General features: G+C 34.1%; 1 protein-coding gene across 2 annotated transcripts in view; it reads right to left on the reverse strand.

The window, feature by feature from the left end:
- Positions 1-23818, reverse strand: part of LOC109087521 (MAM domain-containing glycosylphosphatidylinositol anchor protein 1-like) — a 179075-nt gene that overhangs the window by 124302 nt on the left and 30955 nt on the right. For both annotated transcript variants that reach the window (XM_042737479.1, XM_042737478.1), the window contains exon 3: positions 10284-10423. In XM_042737479.1, coding sequence (XP_042593413.1) covers positions 10284-10423 — 140 coding nt within the window. The remainder of the gene's footprint in view (positions 1-10283; positions 10424-23818) is intronic.

Here is a 23818-nt window from a genome sequence, read left to right on the forward strand (position 1 = left end):
TTTCTATGACTGGGGACATGAAGCACATGTAACATTATACACAAATTGCAGTAGTCTATACAATCAATACACGTATCATGGTTTTCACAAAAAAACATTAAGTGGCACAACTGTTTTAAACATTAATAATAATAAATGTTACTCGAGCAGTAAATCAGTATATTAGAATGATTTTTAAAGGATCATGTGACACTGAAGATTGGAATAATAATTCTGAAAATTCAGCTTTGCATCACAGGAATAAATTACATTTTAAAATATATTCAAATAGAAAACAGTCTTGTAAATTTCATAATATTACTGTTTTTACTGTGTTTTTGGTCAAATAAATAGAGGCTCAGTGAGCAGAAGAGACTTCATATAAATTTATATATATATATATATATATATATATATATATATATATATATATATATATATATATATATGTATAATAAAATATATACAATTATAATGACATTTATGAAACTACAATTAAGTCTATAGACTTCAGTATCATTATCTATAGATATTGTAATCCAAGTATCTTGAGCACAACTTTCCACAACATTAACAGATCCAGATAACAGATACTCCCACCCTATTAATAATTATAAAGTGTGCAATCCTTTCCAAATCTGTACATTAATTACCAGATGTCCAGTGCTAATGTTTAGCAAACTAAAAGCAAGCCTGAAGAGAAACATAAAACATCAGGAAAGAAAGAAGGAAAAACAGTGTCAGATTTTGCCAGCTCATCTCTCGTTCTGAACTGCACCTCTGTTCACTGAAATCAATCCTAATCAAATAACACACAGCGCTGCGGAGTATTTAAACCTCTCCATATGTTACACAAACAGCAGCTCTATTAAACTTCCCACGCCGAGCATAATAAATGGGTGTGTAAAGTGTGAGGTGGCTTTTTCTGCTCACGGACACAATGAGGGCAGAAATATATCTGCTGCGCGTGGGATGTACACAGCATTAGTCCTTCTGTGGCCTGATGCTGCACACCTTCAAGATCACACTTATGTCCTACAAACAAGCCTACAGAAAGCAGCTGCCAGGTTTACATCCACATTTTATGAAGAGAAGTTGTTCACGCCAAAATAAAATTTTTGTTATCGTTGACTATTTGTTTTGAACTTCATTTTGTTTTCAGACTTTTGTGAAACAAAAGGTTTTAGGCAGAATGTAAAATCCATTTTTTTTTTTATATTGTGGTTAAGTCATCATTGGAAAATATGTATTATTTTATCAAATATGTTTATTTTAAAATGTCAATAATCAGTGCTGTTATGTTACTGTTAACTAAATCTAAAACAAAGTATTATTATTATTATTATTATTTTATTTACATTTTTTTGTTAACTTAAATCTGGAATTAAATAAATAACATAAAACAATAAAATAAATATTAGATTAAAAACTTTTTTTTAAAAATGAGACATCTTCAGTTAGGAAACTAACTAAAATCAGTTTAAGTTGAAGTGTTAAAATTACAAAATCTAAAACTGAAAAACACACAAAATAAAAATGAGCACCTTTACTCACTAAAACAAAAATTAAAATTAATATATATATTAAAAAAGCTAATTTAAAATATGAATAAGCGCTTGTGTATAAATAATACTAAAATATGTGCATATGTACCTTTTCCTGCTCCTACTCTTGCCACTTATTTTAATTCACATCCAGTTATTCAGCACAGATATTTAATTTAATTTATTTTTCTTCATTCCCTTAACAAGAGCAAGCAAGATCACATTAAATTGCAAAATTAAAAATTTAATTTCTTTCTCAGAATTTTTTTCCCCAAAAACATAACTTTTTATTACTTTCTGTGTCACGCAGCACTCATTACTTTCACATACGCAGATAAAACATTTGAAGTTCAGATGGTGTCTTCCTGTCTAAGTGGGCGGCTCTTGGCCACAAAAACTGCAGTGAGGTCAGTATTTAAGGCCACAGTCAAAAGTCTGGCTAGGCCTAACACATAGTTCATCAGCGATATGTCCGATCCATCTGTGATGTTCTATAATCACTGACTTACTGAGCACTGAGTTAAACACGCCTCATGATCAGGGAGAGATCCAGTTCCTCTTGGATGGCAATCAACAGCAATCTGAGATCGATCAGTTTGAGAAAGCAATGTCTGGAACAAGAAACTGAATCACAATGAAGATGTTGATGATTACTGCATGGCTAGCATTGGCTTTTTTCACAAACAGGCTTCCATTTACCATCATGTGTGTTCCCTGGGAATTGAAAACACAACCTTGGCATCACAAGTGACACGCTTTAGCAGATGAGCTACAGGAACACGGTTATGATGACGGTGATGATGTCAGTGCTGAGTGAGGCATGCAGCGGAACGCTGACAGAATGTAATGTGAACAGTTTGATCAAGAGAATGCTAAAATGGAGATGTGATAGATGGAGATTGATTGAAGTAAGTCATGTCTCAAGGTTCGGTTTTCTATTGGGGAAAAAATATCACAAATGAGAACTCTTTAAATGGTCAAATACACTCTGAAATATAAAGCTTCTTTGCTCTCAATGATGGTTCCAAGAAGAACCTTCCGGATTCCATCCATGGAATCTTTCCATTGGACAAAAAGTTCTTTATACTGGAAAAAGGTCTTTCAGATTACTAAAATGTTCTTTACATTAATAAAATAATGTTCTTTTAAGAACTGAAAGGTTCTTTGGGGAACCAAAACCCATTCTTCTATGGCATCACTGCCTTTTGGTATATTTAAGAGTGAAAAAAAATGAGGTTCTTTGAAAGGTTCTTAAGGGAAATCAAATGGTTCTTCTACAGAATTGTTGTGAAAACATTCTTTTGGAACCTTTATTTTTTAAAAGTGCATAGACTTTAGATTTACTATATCTCCTGCTCCTCAAATGTTTCTCCTGAGAAAAAAAGACCTAGTAATCTCACAGATGTCTCCTCTAGAGTTTTAGAAGAGATCTGGTCAAAGATCTCATTATGAACTTAAATATTTCACATCAAATACTTCCAAGATCAAAGAATCTCATATATTATCCACATTCATTTTATAGCTTTACACATTTACTGTACAATTTAACAATTTGATTTGCCTATTTGACTGTTTTTATTCCTCAAGGATAGAAGGAACATCTAAGACAAAAGGTGATACCTAAACAATTGGCTCAGTTAACATAAAGAGCATATTTTGCACTGAAACCATGTTAAACCAAATACCAGTCTGTTTTTGGAAATAAAAAACTCTGTGGACTAGTTTTAAATTATTATTTCCACCCTCCCTCTGAATTAAAACATTAAATAGGCTCTTTATGTTACTGTACCTTTAAGATTTATATATGTAAATGACTTCTAATTCACTAACCTATGAACCACTAACACACCTGCTTTCAAATGACAGGTTTTTAGAGCCTAGTTTCAACAACTGAATTGCAAATGTCTACACAGTTCATCAAACTGTTTCAGTTCAAAAAAATGTTTTTTATAATGTGACCTCTTTAAAACAGTGTTTACTCATCCAGTAAAATTTTTCAAACATCAAACATTTCTGATGACCCAGTCTCTCCCTCCCGCTATTACCAATGGTACAACGAGACATCTGGTACAAGTTAAAACATTCGTGTCTAACCCTCCTCCTTTAACTCATTCTCTCTCGTGGCCAATCAGAGGCTGTTAAACAGTGTTTCTGTGCGAAGCCGTCTGGTGTAATGCATTTAGATGCCGTGCACACTAAGGTGCCAACGAGAACTGTGCTTTCTAGAACACTCTACCACTGGGGGCTTTACACAACTCACTGCACCAGCACACTGCTTTAATATTCCTTCTGCTCTATGTGTGTCTCACCATCACAACCTTCATCCTCATCTTCCTCTATCCTCTATACTGTTTCCTGTCTGTCTCCATACAGAGCCATATTAATGATCTCAAATATAGGTTGTATCCAAAAGAAGATGTATCCAAAAGAAAAGAAAAGAAAAGAAAAGAAAAGAAAAGAAAAGAAATTGTTACAGAGCCATATTAATGATCTCAAATAAAGTCAAAGAAAAGAAAAGAAAAAGAAAAAAAAAAAAAACAAAAAAAAAAGAAAGAAAAAAAATGAAAAAAGAAAAGAGAAAAGAAAAGAAAAGAAAAGAAAAGAAAAGAAAAGAAAAGAAAAGAAAAGAAAAGAAAAGAAAAGAAAGAAATTCCACTTTCTTCCCCATGTACTGTATGCTGCCTTCCGTTGAAAAAAAAACAAAAAAAAAAAACAACTGAACTGAATTTGAACTGCAGTAGTAAAAACAGGATGCAAAACCAATATTCTAATTTGAATGTAAGGAAAATTCAAGGAAATGAGAAATGAAAGTCAAACAGATCCATGTAACTTTAATAACAAAAAAAATCAAGACAAAATATGTTTCTTTTACAAATGTTTTTTTCAAAATTCCTACAGAACTTTTAAAAACTAGATAGACATCATGGACAATACATCCATGTTTTTATACAGTCTATGGGACGGACAGACGGACGGACAGACAGACAGACAGACAGATGCAACCCTGCCTGCAATAAAGTTTGTTAGATAAAGAAAATAAAGTTTTCTGGATAATAAAGATAAGTCTCGCCCAAACTTCTGGTTCCAATAACACATGCATCAAGAAAACAAAAATGTATTTCCAAAAAAAAACTTAGCCAAAAAGACAAATTTCCTCAAACTCTGGAGTTGTAATAGTTGTTTCAGCCCTGACCCGTGGCCTGTGTTTTCTGCTCTCTGTCTCTCTGTTGTCGCATGACCTTGTGTCTTGATCAGAATGTGGTGGGGAGTGATTTTTTGCCATCTGATCTTTCTGTTTTCAGAAGTGTATTGATCCTTCTGCACTGCACTCTCAAGGACAGAAACCAAACCCAGACGACCCCTCCTTCCACTCCCCTCATCTCAAACTTCTATACCAATCCCTCTTTTTCTCTTTGTTCTTCTCTCTCACTCTCTCTCTGATCGGGCCCAAGGTTGCAGTGACCAGCAGTATGAATAAATAATGTGCGGAGCGGGATCTCTTTCAGAAAAGCCATTTAGGCTGCTATTGTGTTACTAAAGGCTGTGCATTTAGCCGCCAATGTCCATGTGACAGAAATGCTATAGGATGTGAACTGCGAGTCCTGTGAACAGCTATATCTCCAACACCACTAGACCTTCCCACTGACCTTAAACACAATCCCTGCCTCCTCACACTACCCAACGGACTCGCTTACTTACTTTCTCTTCTGCTGCAAGTGTACTGAACAGTATGGTGAATCAGGCCTGATTTGAACATCATACAGATATATACTGTAGTAGATGAGAGAAAAATCACAAACTAAATCTTAATTGTTTCTTTTAGACAGCAATGAGATAATGGGGAGCAAATGATGACTTTTGAAGCCTATTGCTCCTCAGAGTGTTCTGTATGTGAACAGTTATAGTAAAAACAGTAATAATGTAAAATATTATTACAATTTAAAATGACCGTTTTATCTTTGAACATATTTTAAAATGTAATTTATTCCTGTGATGCAAAGCTGATTTTTCACCATCATTGCTCCAGTCTTCAGTGTCACATGATCCTTCAGAAATCATTTAATATGCTGATTTACTGCTCAAGAAACGTTTCTTCTTCTTCTTCTTCTTCTTCTTCTTCTTATTATTATTATTATTATTATTATTATTATTATTGCTATTATCAGTGTTAAAAAAACAGCTGTGCTGCTTAATGTTTTTGTGGAAACCATGATACATTCAGTATAGCATTTCTTGTAACATTTTAAATGTCTTCATTGTCACGTTGGGTCAAGTTAATAAAAAAATAATAATAATAATAATTTCTTTACTGACCCAAACCTTTGAATGGTAGTGTATATATAGTCAAGTGTAAAGAGAATGTGCATATCTTATCTGATATAAATGTCCCCAAAAGTACAGCTAACTGAAGAAAATCCCATATACGCTCATCTATATATGCCTTTGGTTCAATCTCCATTTTTACAATATAGAACTTGTGTCATCATGAACAAGTTTTCTGCCACATTTTTCAGCCTATAAGTGGATTAAAATGGACAACAAATGGGTTCATAGAGTAATGGACATGCGGCTGTGCTCTGACAGCCGAACACACCATCATTTTGAAGACGGCTGACCTTTACTGCCTCTCTGTTAATCACACAGAGCAAAAAAAAAAAAAACTTGATGTGGTAGAAAAAGGCACGGGGCAGGAGGGGCAAAGCAGTATCATGTTTTTGGACACCGCTGCAGAACACCAATGCAGAGAGCAACTCAACACTCCCTTTGGGATGCAGCACACACACCACAACCCAATGTCCCCATCAGCCCAGATCTCTTTCCCAGCATTACCGTCATCATCTACAGTCAACCCATCACAAATCCAATGGTCATCTAAGTCATGTATGTTGATTCAACCCATCACAAATCTAATTGTCATATATGGTAATGATGATCTAAGTAGAATTTTTGATCCATCTTGCAGAACATATATAATTATACTGCATATTATCAAGCAGCCATTTGATTACTCAGTACTCTGTACTCACATTATGAGCAAATACTAACATCTATAGCCCCTTTCACACAGTGATACCAGTAAATTGCCATAAAATTACTGGAATGACTTTACCGGTAAATTAAAAAATGCACTGTTCACACAGGCAATGACGTTCCGTCTTTTTTCCTGTAAAGCACCATTCATTACACATCCATTTTAAAAAACAGGTAAATTCTGTGAGATCATTAACCAGAAATTACATCTAAACGGCTGCGACTCCTGGTGTTCGTAAACATGGAGGGGTAAACGCAATCAGTGTTGTTGTTGGGGGGTTTTTTTGGGGCGGGGGGAGGGCTGCTTTTGGCCCTGAGACATCGTAAGGGCTCAATCAGACAGAACACGTTTTTGCAGTGAAGCGTTTTGCACATTTTCAATTTTTTTTTTTTTTTGGCAGAAAGCATTTTAGGCGCCTACTGTGCCTTGCGTTTTTGTAGGAGTGCTCTGAGTGCCTGAAGTTGAAAAAAAAAGCAACTCTGAGCAGAAAAGCACCCAACATATATCTTTTTTTTTAATTGTCCAATCGAATAAATGGAGATCGGGCCTTCTGTTGTGGTGAAGAAAGTTTACAGTTTGTTAGAAAGTCCAGACACTGCAATGGAGGAGAAACTTAAGGTGAGTGTCGTGGGTTACCCGGAGCTGTATTTTTTTAAGGTTTCTGCTAATATGACAGTTTACTTAACAGCAAACCAAAGTTTTTAGAGCGCTCTTGCAATAATCCTTGATTAGACTGACAGGACAGCTGATTCGCTGGTTGCCTAGTAACATTAAAAAACCGTAGCCCAATAATTTTTTCTAAATTAATAAAAACCAAAAAAAGGCAGTGCGATGCGCCCTGTGTTTTCAAACCTGAAAAACACATTTTTATGACACATTTTAAGTTACTAAATCCAGAGCTCTGGAACACAGCCATAGATATGAATAGGTAGATTCCCTATTATTTAGATCACAGATGCATCTACGTGCTTGAAGCGATCGAATGGGGAATCTACCTATACATCTATGAGTACAACAATGCGCATGATGTTATTGTTCACACGGTCGTCAAGGATACGCAAAGCGAATGTGGGCAGCCATGCTATTGTTTTCAAAAGTCTCCGTTTTGGTCAGTTTACACTGAAACGCAACCCCGGAGTTTTCAAACTAAAACAGGGTCTGCAGCGTTTTCAAAAGTCTCCGTTTTCGAGGGTCCAAAACGCCAGAGTAGTGTAAACGAGTAGTGTAAAGTTAGTGTAAACAGGGCCTTATGCTCACCAATGCTGCATATATTTTATATTTTACTATATATTTAAAAAAATATATAGTAAAATATATAATATATATATATATATATATATATATATATTATATATATATATTATATATATTTATTTATATATATATGTTTTTTATTATTTATTTATTTATTTATTTTTTACAGTTTACAACAAATGTATTCTATTTTGATGCATTTAAATGTAATTTACTCCTGTGATGCAATTATTCTAATATTCTGATTTGCTGTTAGAGAAACATTTCTTATTATTATCCATTCTGAAAACAGTTGTCCTGCTTAATATTTTTTTGTGGAAACCAATAGAACAGCATTTATTTGAAATCTGGTAACATTATAAATGCCTTTGATTTTGATGAATTTAATGCATACTTGTGGTATAAAAGCTACTTTTTTTTTAGTTTTAAGATTGGCTAAACATACTATCTTATATTATCAAACTCGTTTTTATTCAGTTCCTATGTTTAAAATAAGTTCATAGTGGTCATAGGCGTACATTTTGGCAATACTGAAATGATACCATACACCACTGAGCTTTACACAAATGTGCCAAACTGACAATCGATTGTCATTCTACAAACAATTATTTTACACATAAAGTATATACAGATCGCAAACACGCATTGACCCTAGTAAACTACACTTCAGTGAAGGGCAAAATACACCAATACACATTTCAATGCATGTGCCCTGAAGACATACAAAATCCAGGCACAAATATCTAGACACACACACAGATAAGCACACTATCTAGTGACCCGTGAAGGCCCAGCACTGCAGGCAATAATGTCCTACAGTATATGCAGTAATATCCTCATTAGTTTATATTCAGACACTGTGACTATATTCACACTCTATATTACAATCCTATATTCAGCTTGTTGTCATCGTAATGTCCTGACATTTCTAATGGAAATCGTGGATCATGTTATGGAAAAGCAACTTCTTTATTCCGTGCACTCGTTCTCAGGACCGCGGGAGGGAAAACTGATGGAATTTAGATCAGATCGGTGTTCTGCTGATGCGACCTGCAGGACTAATATATGTAGACAGGTTGTTGGGTCTTTAATAAGTGACCTGATGGCAGTGGACAGAGCGCCTGTGGGAGCCACGCTCTTCACACCTCCTACTGTTATCAGCTCACCCTTACCTTATATAACACAAACTCACACGCCAACACAAGCCTAAAAAAGCCTAAAGTCCACTGACAGACCCTCTCTCCTTCAGTGTCTGCAGTCATCTGTTAACAGATACGTGACACACATACACACAAAAACTGTACGGTTCAAATAGAGCTACAGTGGTTCCATTGGCTGTGTGTCAATGCTGACCTCTCAAAAACCTGTCAACAAGTTAATATCTTGTGTGTTGCTGTGTATGCAAAACATTTATATAATTTATCTTAATCAATTGTGTATTATTTAAATTCAAAATAAAAATAAAAAGAATACCTCATTTATTTATTTATTTGAATTTGTGTGTTGCTGTGTATGAACATAAAGTTTAACCGTATATATATATATATATATATATATATATATATATATATATATATATATATATATATATATATAATTTATACATTATATAATTTAAATATAATGTAATTGTGTATTTATTATAATTGCAATTTGACACTAAATTATATATAAAATAAATATGTATTCTAATTTTATATTTCATACATACATACATACATACATACATACATATATATATATATATATATATATATATATCCGTGTGCATGTTTGTATGTGTGTAAAATTTATTATAAAAAATAATACATTATATATATATATATATAATATATATATATATATATATATATATATATATATATATATATATATATAAATGTATTTAACTGTAATCTTTTTAATAGATTAAAATTAATAAATAATATAATAAATGAAAGATAAATAATAAATCATTTAAATTTATTGTCTACTGAAGCAAACATATGTTGTTTGTTCCTAACTTTTTCTTCAGTGAAAGATTTACCATTAGAGTTTAATCTACAATGCTAAAAGTGTTTTCTCTCCACGTGTCCATGTGTCAAAAATATGACGAATGTTCTGCACATTAAGCTATCAAAACAAAAATATGAAGAACAAAATCATGCTGTGTCTTTGTCTGCTCTATATTTTTTCTTCTGGTTTTTGACAGGTGCATTTTTAGAGAGATGTACATCTCATACAGTACTCATACATACTACAAGTGACATATGGACCTGCGCTGTTTGTCACAAATATGGGCTAAAATACACTGTCATGAGGACAAAAGTATTTGCTTAAAATAAAAATAATACCAAATAAAGTTCCATGGCTTATTACAATATTTCTGTCCAGTAAATCCACTCACTATTGGAAGTTATATTCGGACCCAATGTGCTTGTCTTTCTGCCCAGCAGTGAGTGCAGTATATGACGTGAATGTGTGTTTGTGTTCACCTGAGGCCGCGGGTGTCCTTTGACCAGACACTGCAGAACCAAAGTGTCCCCCTCTCTGATGGTGTAGATCCTTTCACTGATGTTGTCCTCCTTCACCACACACGTCTGCCCAGAATGCACAATCTGAGCGTTAGCAGGAGCTGAAGGACAGAGAGAAAATTAGATTATTACATTACATTTTCACTTCTTTCTTTACCCTTACGAAAAATAAGTTTATTCAAGTGTGCTATTAGTATACTTTTTTTTAAACGAAAAATAGAAAAGTATGCTTTTAGTTTACTTTTTATGTGCTTCTCAGAAATAGGCTTTATGTACTCCTCAGAAATATACTTAAAATGACATTTAATTATACTTGACTTATACAAAAAGTCTACAAATATTTGAATTATACTTGTGCTCGTAGAATCCGTGTTTTCATTGTTATACAGTAGAGGGCACTCTTCTGTACAGAATTTCCAATAAAAAACACTAGTGAAGAAGAAAAAGAAACAACAGATACTAACACATGTAATCTAACACAATCATCTGACGTGAAACCGCATCAAAACTGTAACATTATGGAATAAAAAGTCAACAGATTTAGAGGTTATAATTACAATCAAGCTTTGGGGTGTTGATCGACTCCATCTACGTTTTGATTATCATTCTGAATCCAATTCATAGTCTTTTTTCAGCTTTTAGTTCAAAATGTTACTTCTTTATTTTTTTATGAAACTTACCCACATTAAAGTGTTTAAAAAAGAATGCATGAAGCTAGAATAAAATTCTAAAATTCTTTCGTTGTTTTTTATGTTCATATAACAAAATATATACAAATTAAAACCTAAATAGGGACATAGTAGTATACTTTAAGTGAACTTTACATCATACTTTAAGAAAAGTTATGAGTATACTTGTGGTATAAAACTGCTAAACTAGTAGTTTACTGAGACTATACTTCAAAGTGTACGAAGTATTTAATTAGTACACTATCGGTATACCTATAAGTTCACTTTTAGTATAATTGCAGTACAAACTACAAACATAGAGGTAAATTAGTTGTGTACTCAACGTTTGCTACTGTTATACTTAAAGCATACTTAAAATTATACTTTTATATACTAGAAAGTGGGCCAATTTAGTCCCAAGGAGTATTGACACTTACAAGTATACTACTAGAACACTGATATTTGTATACTTACTACATAAAGTATACTTAAACATATTCTTGAACGTTACTTAAGTATACCTAATAATATAAACTTGAAGTGTACTACTTTTTGGTAAGGGTAGCAGTGGCGTTTTATATGCTGTGTAGGAGACCAACTAACTAAAACTAGTAAGGCTACAATTCAACTTTTTTTTTTCCAGCAAGTAGATGAAACATTTTAACTCTCATGCACACAGTGGCCTCAAAAAACATTTGGATACTTAAGACACAATTAAAAATGTCTGGATATCACAGTATTAGATAGCAAAATATCAAGCATTTTACATAAATTTTAAAGAAAAGCATATATTACATATATTCTAAACTGCAATGGTTCTGACCTCAATACATACAGTATTATACATGGACTTCTGGGATAAAAATAAACTTTCTAGCCTATCAGATATGAACAACTTATATGTGCATTTACAGAAAAGCATGCATGACCAAAGCATGCCGAAATGAACAGAACAAAACGAGAAACGGAAATTTCAGATGACATCCTCCATACTCATTTTCCATGTGTCAGATGAGCACTCAAGAACCTCTGGCATTTTTGCTAACAGAGTTTGCTAGCTGGATGCGGTGGGCTTCACTTCAAGCTCTGAGCAGAATTCAAACTCAGGACCCTCGGGAATACAAGCCAGCACTGCGGGCAGCCGAGCCCGGCGGTCACTACCCGGTGAGAGCTTTGATTATGAAGAGGAAGGCATGTACCGCGACAGCCTACACACTGTAAACAATGAGTCCGCGTCGCTTATTAGCATTTGAAAGGGAGTCTGGGACAGGAAGAGCTGCGAGGCAATGCAGGACATGTTTAGAAATGTGTGGAAACCGCCAAACCTTTTATTTGCAAGTGTAATGGTGTGGTCAGGGCTGAGCAGGCATCAGAGGTCAGTCAACACGCGGAAATTAATGATGCTCATTAGCGGTACAATGAGGAGTGCTGTAATGATGATGATGCTGATAACAATTGTTGGAGGATATTTTTTATAAATTTTTTAGAAAACCTCTTAACTCAGCAATTCTGTGCATGACATTTCTCAAAAGTGGGTTTCCAGTCTCCTAGACAATATAAGGATATCAAGGAATTTAAAAAAAATGGTTCTGTAGGCCTAGAAAAGGCATGGGAATTTAGTTAATTAGTCAACTTTATGTTCTGCTACAATACATTTCATTGGAGAGTAGAGTAAAACTTTTTCACAGCCCACAGTGATGAACAATTTGTGAACAAATCATTCTTTTAAGTATCATTCAATCCAAAGTTGTTATTAACTAAAATTATTCTGAAATATAGCTGAAATAAAATTGGACATGAATATTGGTTTAAAACAGGAAAATTTGAAATGTATACAGTGTATACAGAATACAGTGCAATCAGTTCGGACATCGCACAGTGCTCATCCAATAAATGCACAGCTAAACAGATTAGTTTTGAGTTTAGATTTAAAAAATAACTAATGTTTTAGCACATCTGATCTCTTCTGGAAGCTGATTCCAACTGCGGGCGGCATAATAACTAAAAGCGGACTCCCCTTGTTTTGTGTGAACCCTTGGTATTTCCAACAGACTCAATCCTACTGATCTGAGTGCTCTGTTAGGTTTATATTCAATGAGCATATCTGCAATGTATTTCGGTCCTAGGTCATTGAGTGATTTATAAACGAGTAAAAGTACTTTAAAATCAATCCTAAATGTAACTGGAAGCCAATGTATGGACCTGAGGACTGGGTGTGATATGCTCACAATGTTCTGGTTCTAGTCATAATTCTGGGAGCAGCATTCTGGATGAGCTGGAGCTGTCTAATGGTCTTCTTGGGAAGGCCGGTGAGGAGACCATTACAATAGTCCACCCTGCGTGATGCTGCCTTAGAAATGAGCAATAATTATGCTTGAAAATGTAATGGAAATTCATCAGCAAAAGAAAGAGAGACTGTGTGTCTGTATGGATGTGAGAAAAAGTAAATAACAGCGTGGTAAATAGAGAGGTCTTCTCAAAGACAGAGCCAATGAATTTCTCCATGATGTGATTATTATTGATTGGTTAAGTGTGAGGTGTGTTTGTGTGCGTGAGGTCCTTGTGTTAACAGCTGCTGGTGCACCACATAATGTGTGGATGACTGGACCTCACAAAGCACTTGCCCTCGCAGCAGGTGTGCGTGTGGAAGTGTGTGTCTAAGCCCCAGATTGTTGGCCACTCTCCTCCTCAGCAGGAGAGAACGCCCAGCGTCAGGGATGAGCTCTCTTTAACTCTGTAGCCGGGTCAACATCTATCACTGTCACACTGACCCAGTGCATCATGGGATGCAGACATTCTACATCTTCACATCAGTATTCGGCGGCGGTCGCTCAGCAACAGGATTCGCTCTGGGTCAGATGCTGAGAAAATAAATATCACGGAGAACCGGAGCAACCTCAATCTAGTCTGGATGAGTTCAAGTCCGACCAACAACACTATCTACAGTATTTACAGTATATACTAGAAAGAATGATAGATAGAAAGACAAGATGATCTACAGATAGATAGAACGACAGAATGATAGACAGATAAACAGAATGACAGAACGATAGAACGATAGATAGATAGATAGATAGATAGATAGATAGATAGATAGATAGATAGATAGATAGATAGATAGATAGACAGACAGACTGATAGATAGATAGATAGATAGATAGATAGATAGATAGATAGATAGATAGATAGATAGATAGATAGATAGATAGATAGATAGATAGATAGATAAAATGAATGAACAAACGATAGATAGATAGATAGATAGATAGATAGATAGATAGATAGATAGATAGATAGATAGATAGATAGATAGATAGATAGATAGATAGATAGATAGATAGATAGATAGATAGATAGATAGATAAAATGAACAAACAAATGATAGATAGATAGATAGATAGATAGATAGATAGATAGATAGATAGATAGATAGATAGATAGATAGATAGATAGATAGATAGATAGATAGATAGATAGATAAAATGGCAGATAGATAGATAGATAGATAGATAGATAGATAGATAGATAGATATGTATGTAAAGACACGATAGATAGATAGATAGATAGATAGATAGATAGATAGATAGATAGATAGATAGATAGATAGATAGATAGATAGATAGATAGATAGATAGATAGATAGATAGATAGATAGATAGATAGATAAAAGGAATTAACGATAGATAGATAGATAGATAGATAGATAGATAGATAGATAGATAGATAGATAGATAGATAGATAGATAGATAGATAGATAGATAGAATGAAAGAACGATAGATAGATAGATAGATAGATAGATAGATAGATAGATAGATAGATAGATAGATGATAGACAGACAGACAGACAGACAGATAGATAGATAGATAGATAGATAGATAGATAGATAGATAGATAGATAGATAGATAGATAGATAGAGATAATAGATAGATAGATAGATAGATAGATAGATAGATAGATAGATAGATAAAATGAATGAACGAACGATAGATAGATAGATAGAATGATAGATAGATAGATAGATAGATAGATAGATAGATAGATAGATAGAACGATACATAGATAGATAGATAGATAGATAGATAGATAAAATGAAGATAAACAGATAGAACAGATGGTTGGATAGATAGATAGATAGATAGATAGATAGTTGGTTGGATAGATTGTTGGATGGATGGATGGTTAGTTAGGTAGATGGATGGTTAGATAGATAGATAGATAGATAGATAGATAGATAAAATGAACCATAGAATGATAGATAGAACAAACAGTAAATATAAGAACAAAGATAGATAGATAGATAGATAGATAGATAGATAGATAGATAGATAGATAGATAGATAGATAGATAGATAGATAGATAGATAGATAGATAGATAGATAAAAGGAATTAACGATAGATAGATAGATAGATAGATAGATAGATAGATAGATAGATAGATAGATAGATAAAAGGAATTAACGATAGATAGATAGATAGATAGATAGATAGATAGATAGATAGATAGATAGATAGATAGATAGATAGATAGATAGATAGATAGATCAATATCTATCGTTCTATCTATCATTATATAGTTCTAGATATATAGATAGATAAAATGAACAAACGAACGAACGAACGAACGAACGAACGAACGATAGATAGATAGATAGATAGATAGATAGATAGATAGATAGATAGATAGATAGATAGATAGATAGATAGATAGATAGATAGATAGATAGATAGACGCACATTTATAGAAATATATATTTTCAGTGATTGTGTCCAAACCGTGGGTGGCGAGCCGTATGGGAGCTGTTCAAGCCCTATCAGGTAAACGTGCTAACCTGAGTGCATGCTGGGCTGTTGAATTCTCTTTACAGCTTTTGTGTGGGCAATGCTGTCATCCAACAAAAAGTTAATTCTCAAACATCTCCTTCTTTCTGCCTTTTCTCCTCCCAGCCCTGTCCATCTATCCATCCATTCACCCATACAACCATCCATCTAAATCTGAAGCAAACAAGGTTCTCTCTGTGAGTTATCAAGATAGTCTCAAGCCAGCAGAGGGGAACACGCCGGAGGGGGGGTGGAAAGAAACAAAACAAATGGAGAGGGGCATAGAGAGATGGAATATAAAAACAAATCAATATGAGACACACACACACACACAAACAAATGAACACAGCCATCCGAACCCACACACACAGTCACAATATAGAGAGAGGGTAATATAAACAAGAGCAGGAGTGTGAATACAAACGCAAAAAAAAGACAACTATAACAGACATGGTTTTAGCAAATACAACTGGACATGATCTTAAAGGGAAGCTTGTACAGACATTTTGGTGCATCAATTATTTTAATGTATTTTTAATTTACTTTTCTAAAGACAGTATCTTGCAACATGTCAGTATGAGTGTTAATATTTAATAATTCATTTATTAGCTATATTTTTTTGCTATATAACTAAAAAAAATTGTGTTAAAAAAATGTGTTATACATAATATATCATTCAAAGTTTTTGAAAGAAGTGTCTTAAGCTCATGAAGGCACCATTTATTTGATCAAAAATAAAAGTGCAAATGTGAAATATTATTATTACCATTTAAAATAAATAAAATGTTTTCTATTTTACTACATATTAAAATGTTTTAAAATTGTAAAAATTACAATTTATTCCCATTAGGCAAAGCTGAATTTTCAGCGTCACACTGCTGTAAAACGTGAACTCGCGATGCCTTGAAAGTGGACAATACCAGCTTTTTTGACAAAGCGTGTTTAGGGTTCAGAACGTGCTATATGTAAGGGATAATGTACATCCAGCCAGTTGTTATCTCAGAATAAACCCTGACAGGGTGATAAGGACCCCAGGGCGAAGCGGAGTGTGACTGCTGTTACCCGGATGAGCCTGTGTTATTAGCATTTACCGGTTGTTATCGAGGGATAATATACCTTGGAATGTCGCGACTGACCAATCAGAATCAAGTATTCCACAGAGCCGTGTAATAAGTGGATAATAATGCACAGCAGTCAATTACTTTTTTTTTAAAGTGGTTTTTATCGTTTTTTGCAAATATATATATATAAATAGTATGTTTTTTCTAGTTTTCTTGTCTTTTTTAGAAAATTAGCGAGAAAAATACTAATAATGTGTAATTTTAGGATTACCTGTGCTTGTGAAGACCTCAAACAACAGAATAACAAACCCAGCCCTCGGAGGAGATTACACCGAGCAAATTAGGGCAGGTGTAAAAACTGCAGGTGTAATTGATGACCCGAGCTGCTGTTTGCTCCACCTGCACCCACAGTCCTCTGGGAACATTTCTGCACCCCTTATGACCAGCTTCAACTGTTGCTGAAAGTTTTCTAGAGCATCGCCTCCTCTGCCTTGCTATTCTTCATGCCCACGCTCCACACATAAATCACAGCTGAAATGCTCCTGCTGAGGAGCTTCACCAGATCTACTGTTTCACTCACGGCCTGGAGTCACACACTTATTCATCTGTCCTGCATATCCCACTGTCCCGAGAGAGAAAGAGAGAGAGGGAATTATTCATCCTGCAGGAGCTGAATGGCACGTCTATGAGCATGTTTCGTGAGAATAAATACTATTCTTTAGAGAGAGAGACTGACCAGAAGGGGCTAGCGAGGGCTAATCTGACAGTGTTAGTTGTGTCAAGGTGTTTTATTGAGTGTTTACTTGTTGTGTGAGAAGCTGATAGCTTTCAGTGTGGCTCAATAAGGATCAGCCCTCTGACAAACACAACTATTGGCAAAAACGAGCACTAGGGCAGACGGCATCTCATCAGACAAGCATCTCTGGCAGCGAGAGGAGCAGGGCTGAGTGCTGCCCGGAGGTGCACATGCCAGGACTTCTAAGTGTCTGGATTGCATGCATTCACACAGAAGCGTCATGCCATTCAAACTTACGTGCTCCTCAGATCAGAGCAGCAAGATATTTTTGAATGCAACTTTTGAAATAACTTTTTTGTGATGTGCAATTAAAGGGATATTTCATCTAAAATGAAAATTGTTCAGCCCTATGTTCTCCCAAACCTATATAACGTTATTTTGAAAGATATTTTGTCCAAACCTATATAACGTTATTTTGAAAGATATTTTGTATAATTTTATTTTATTTATTTTTTTAAATGTAGTAAATTTCACAAATAATTACACAAAGTAACACACTGAATTGTGTGTGCATTTGTGTTTTTTAAAATATCAGAAATACTGTGAAATAATATTGAATTCTAAAATAACGGTTTTCTATTTGAATACATTTTTAAATCTACTTTTTTTCCTATGATGCCAAGCATATTTTTAGCAGCCATTACTCCAGTATTCAGTGTCACATGATCCTCCAGAAATCATTCGAATTTTCACTCAGAAACTGCATTTTCTTGTAAAAAAAAAAAAAAATAATAATAATAATAACATTTCAAAATATTTTTCTCATGTTTTTGAATGTCTCACTAAGGCTACACTTATTTAATTAAACATATCAGTAATACTATGAAATACTATTAACAAATTTAAAATTATAATAATATTTTAAAATTATAATATTTAAAAAAAATTGTTAAAGTATCTTGTGCTTACTTTACAACTGTGAAAAATATTTTTTACAGTGTAGAATCAAGTCTTACCTTTCACAGGCACCAAGTTATCTTGGAGTCAAAATAGACAGGAGATGCAATGGCCAAGGACAGCAAACTAAGGCTTGTGTTCAATAGGGTTAGAAAGGGACAGCGTCTCCTGTCAACACTGCATGCTTTTCATCTAACGATTAATTTCTCATCATGTTTACTGCAGCGCTTTAATTTCCCTCGCCTACTTGGTCAACACAAAACCAGACGCAATTTATTGACCGGCAGAACATTTGCTGACAACTGTAATTTTTCTTAAAAGGCTTCAGAAAAACATTTTCTTACCTCAGGCATATTTCAGGCCTCATAACCGGACTGGCTGTTTCTCAGCTGTCTGAGCTATACTTAAAACACACAGAAAAGTGATCCTTAAGAACAATAAAAGACACATAAAGTGTGAAAGTATATTGCCAGACTGGAAAAAGGAACGGTGAAACGTGAGGCAAATGAGTAAACCAAAATTATTATATTATTTTATGGAAATACTACTATTGATGAATGTGATTATTTGTGATTAATTAACCAGCACATTAAAATTTATTAGATTAAAGTCAATTTCAAATGAAACTCTAATATAATATAATAAAAAATATCTATTTGAATTTATTACTATATCATTTATCTAACTGCATTTATACATTTATTAAAAAAATACTATTTATACAAAATAAATAGAAATAATTTAACATTAAAGTTGAACTTTAGTTAAATTTGATTAAATGTTAAATGTTAAAACTTTTTTTAAATATATTATTATTATTGCATATATAATGATATATGCCATTAATTGTGACGGATGAATTAACAAGCGTTTTAACAATTTATCTGATTAAAATTGTTTACATTGAAAGTTTAATTTTATTAAATCCTTACCACATGAACAAATACCAGAATGGAGCTGATGGTTGAGCAGGTTGAGAAAGTAAGAGGGATTTGTGACATCAGCTGAAGAAGAAAAGTTGCTATAGTGGGAGCAAGTTATTACATTTTGATAAAAGATTATGAAGACAAACATTTTTTTATTTAGAATAATGTGCACTGATGAATTGCTCACAATAAGACCAGGAATGTGTATTAAGGAAGCAAATAGGGTTGATTTTTTTTCACATGGACTTTAATGCGATGTCAGGCCTTGTGTGTGTGTGTGTGTGTGTGTGTGTGTGTGTGTGTGTGTGTGTGTGTGTGTGTGTATTAAAGCCATTTGTCTCTGTTGTGAGAGGGCTCTTTCATCCATTAGTGCCGTATGAGAGTAAACAGGCCCATGCTGCGCTGTCAGGATATTTCGGCCCCTGTCGGAGCGACAGAGGGCCTCTGAGAGGCGCGAGAAAAACGACAGGGAGGATGTGAGCTAAAGTAAATTTGCAGGATCACTACAGTGACGGTTTTAGTGGCAGTGACAAAAACTGATTAAAGGACCACTGTGGAGAGGAAGAGGGAGAAAGAGCGAACGTAACCCTGGAATTAATGGCGTTGCCATCCTTCTTTCATCCTTCTATCACCACCCAGATAACAGAGAAAGGCTTATAAAATGATATATGCGGTTATAAAAACCAAAGCACGTAATTCACATCCACCCAATCACTCCAGAAACGCACTGAATTCATGAAACTGGTTAAAAAGGACCAGTCATAATTCACAAAATATAATATATTTTTTTAACTGCATTTACACATAATTTAATATTAAAATTGATGCATTGCTTTTAATTTATGCTGATTTGAAAAACATTAAATTAATTTAATTAACATTAAACATTAACATAAAATTGCAAAGAAACATTGAAGATTTTAAATAATAACAATTTTATCAACCTTTATTATTATTAATATTAAAAAAATTAATAATTAAAATAATTAAAATTGTGCATGTATTTGTGTTTGTATACTGTATAATAATATGTACTGTGTTGCATTTATACTCATTTTAAAAATGTATTTAAAATTAAAAATTACATAATAAATTGAAATTTTTTAACATTTAAGATATTGAATTTTTTTTCTTATTTCAGAACGAAATACGACCTGGATGTATTTTTGTGATATCTCACAATTGCGAGACGCCTGGTCACATTGCCAGAAGTGAGTTGCTTTTTTTCACTGGTATACACACAAACACTAACACCTGCAGGTACACAAACATTATGGCATCACACAAACACCCAAATCTCCCACAGCCAGACGCACAAACACATGTAATCAGGGCAGCCCATATTGGCAGATTTCAAACAGCCTGTGTTGAGTCAGTCTGAGGGTGAGTGGATCAGAACAAGCCTGATCAAACAACATGTTGAGTCCAGCCAAAAGAGGACGGACGGAAACAGACACAAAGAGAATATGAAGAGAAAGGCAGTTTGAAGGCCTGTTTGCACCAAGCAGCTGACTTTACAATCTATTCCTTTTGTTGTACATGCAAAAACCCCAAAGGCCAATGATATTTAAGTTGAAGTAAGTCATTTGCATTGCCAAACTTTATAAAGTGCAACAATCGATTCTGGAAATAACTTAATTTTCTCCAAAGGGGAACTAATAACTTATAAACCTTTAAAGACAGATCTGTCGTGAGCTCTGAGGTTCTTAATCAAAGGAATAGGCCTGTGCTTTTTTTAAGCCAACCATTATTTCAATTATTTTTTTAAATAACCATCTTTAACAGCAGAATTTGTGGTGGAAAACTACATTACCCATGATGGTGTACAAAAAATCCCACCAATCATACAGTGCCATCCAACAAATTATGCCAAATGAGCTTGCTGCAAACGTCCACTCTTAGTAACCACAAAAATAGCAAATTCTAAAATATCTGAATAAGCATATTTTGCAATATACTTAAATATGTTGTTTATATAGACATAATTGGCTACTTTAAATTAATAGTTTTATATTTCCCCATAATAAATTTGATTTTGCCATTGGCAATGCTTAATGGGATTGTAGTTCTCGTTATTAAAGCCATTATGTTCACAATCCAGTGTATTTTTTTTCCCCAAAAATTGTGATTTAAATAAAAAGTTTGTAATGTTTATTCACTCACCTTAGCCTGGTTCATGGCTTGAATGTTTAATGGAGACTTACTATCTTATTAGACTTATTATCCATATGGGAAAATTAATGTAAAAAATACTTCTGGAACCAATGTGGGCAGCCATATTGCATGGTTAATGTAGAAACCATGTGCCAAACTCGCACCATTTTCAGAAAAGTTCATATCATGAGTAGAGTATTTATAGTTGTTTCTGCATATTAAACCAGATTAGGATGAAGTATTTCTACACTTAATTAAACTCCATACTTCAAGCATCTGGGATAAAAGAAGTCACATCTGTTTTGCCACATTTCAATCTTACTGAATGTCTTGTTTCATTTGCAATTTCATCACATTGTGAAAGTAAAACGGTTTGCGAAAGTCGTTCCATGTCAGCTATAACCGATGACAACCGTGAGGCACCTCAGACAAAATTCAGCCATAATGTGTCACCCGGGCGACAGAACCTCCAAGTGTGTCTCTTACTGCAAAATACAAGCTTGTCAATCAAGAGCTGGGAAGCTAGTCTGTGGTCTAGATGTCTCTAAGGACAGAGATGGCATAAGAGCGAAAAACAGAGACAAAGAGACAGAGCAGGAGGTACAGAAACACACGTAGTGAAGGAGAGAGAGGATTGCAATGAACAGAATAGTAAAGCAGAAAGATGGATGTGGAACCTGAGATTTAGTTTTCATGTTGAGAGTGACTAGTGTAGTTGGGTTAGGGATGGAGAGGGAGGGGGGAGGGGGGGGAGAGGAAGAGAGATGGGTTGGATAAGTGAACCTGACTGCCATTCTCTTTGTGAATAGAGCATGTCTGCATCCCATCAAACCCTGGCACACTGACAACATCCCTGCTCAAGAAACTCTGTGTGATTAGACTCTTCATTTCTAACCTACAATAAGGGCTTCGATGTCAGCAGAAATGTTCAGTTCAGGTCACCTCCTTTTATGTCTGATGGATTTTGCCAGGGAACTATCTGAAGTGTCAGAGATTCTCTCGGGCAAAGGTCAGAAAGAGGTTTTAACACAAGAGAGCAACAGACATATGATAAAACCTGTGAAATAACCTAAGTTAAATACTAAAAAGAACAGATTTAGCAGACATGTAGCTTTTTTTAAGAGTTATATCACACACTGTATAAGATACAAGAATTTATTTTAAAGAAACTAATACCTTTGCTCAGGAAATCAAAACACCCAATCAAAAGTCACAGAAAGACATAATTGAAAATACTATTCAAAAAATACTGTTCTCCTCATCGAAAAAAGAAATCTAAGCAGCAAATCAGCATATTAGGATGATTTCTGAAGGATCGTGGTACACTGAAATCTGAAGTTGTAACTATTTCACAATTTTACTGTTTTTCTGTATTGTTGATCAAAAAAATGCAGCCTTTTTGAGCAGAAGATAAGTCTTTATATAACTATAATTAAAATAAATGAGTTAAATTATATTTAACTAAAAAAAAATAATTTGTACTGTTGCACAAATGACAATAAATAGCTCTGTTTCCACCGCAGGAACTTTCCCCAGGAACTAGAGACTTTGAGCCGGTACTCTGTGTGTTTCTACAGCAGAAACCAGGATCTAAATAAAGTTCCAGGTAAAAATCTGCCCCTCAGAAAGTCCCTGCTCATGAGGTAGCATTTTTTTAAAGTGAATGTAGTTTGTGTTTTTATTCTGCAGATAAGAGGGTCCCTGCTCATGAGGTAGCATTTTGCATTGTGTTTTTCACAACACCATATTATTGCGCATATTTTTTTTATATTATTATTATCCATGCAGTGTGGTTTAAAAGTATTTCAGTGTCAGAATGTAATGTGTTAAAACTCAAATCTCGCAGTTTATTTATAAAACCGAGCGACAGCGCCTATTTGACACGTGAGATCCACACGATCAGCGGGGTGCTCAGTGTTTTTAAAGGTGCCACATGATGATTGTGCTTTTGGTGTTTCCCGCCTGCTCTAATGTCTCTGTAGTGGTTAAACATAAAATATAATTGATTTCTTATTTATATATTATATATATATTATTTATTACATTTCATTGTTATGTTATTTATTTAATTTCATTTTAAATGTATTTTATGCTGCTTTCAATGTGCTACATTTCTGCGGCTAACAATATGTTTAAATGATAAGATATATTGAGTGTTGTTGTAATTAGA

Source organism: Cyprinus carpio, chromosome B13 (genome assembly GCF_018340385.1).
Source record: "Cyprinus carpio isolate SPL01 chromosome B13, ASM1834038v1, whole genome shotgun sequence".
Classification (NCBI taxonomy): domain Eukaryota; kingdom Metazoa; phylum Chordata; class Actinopteri; order Cypriniformes; family Cyprinidae; genus Cyprinus; species Cyprinus carpio.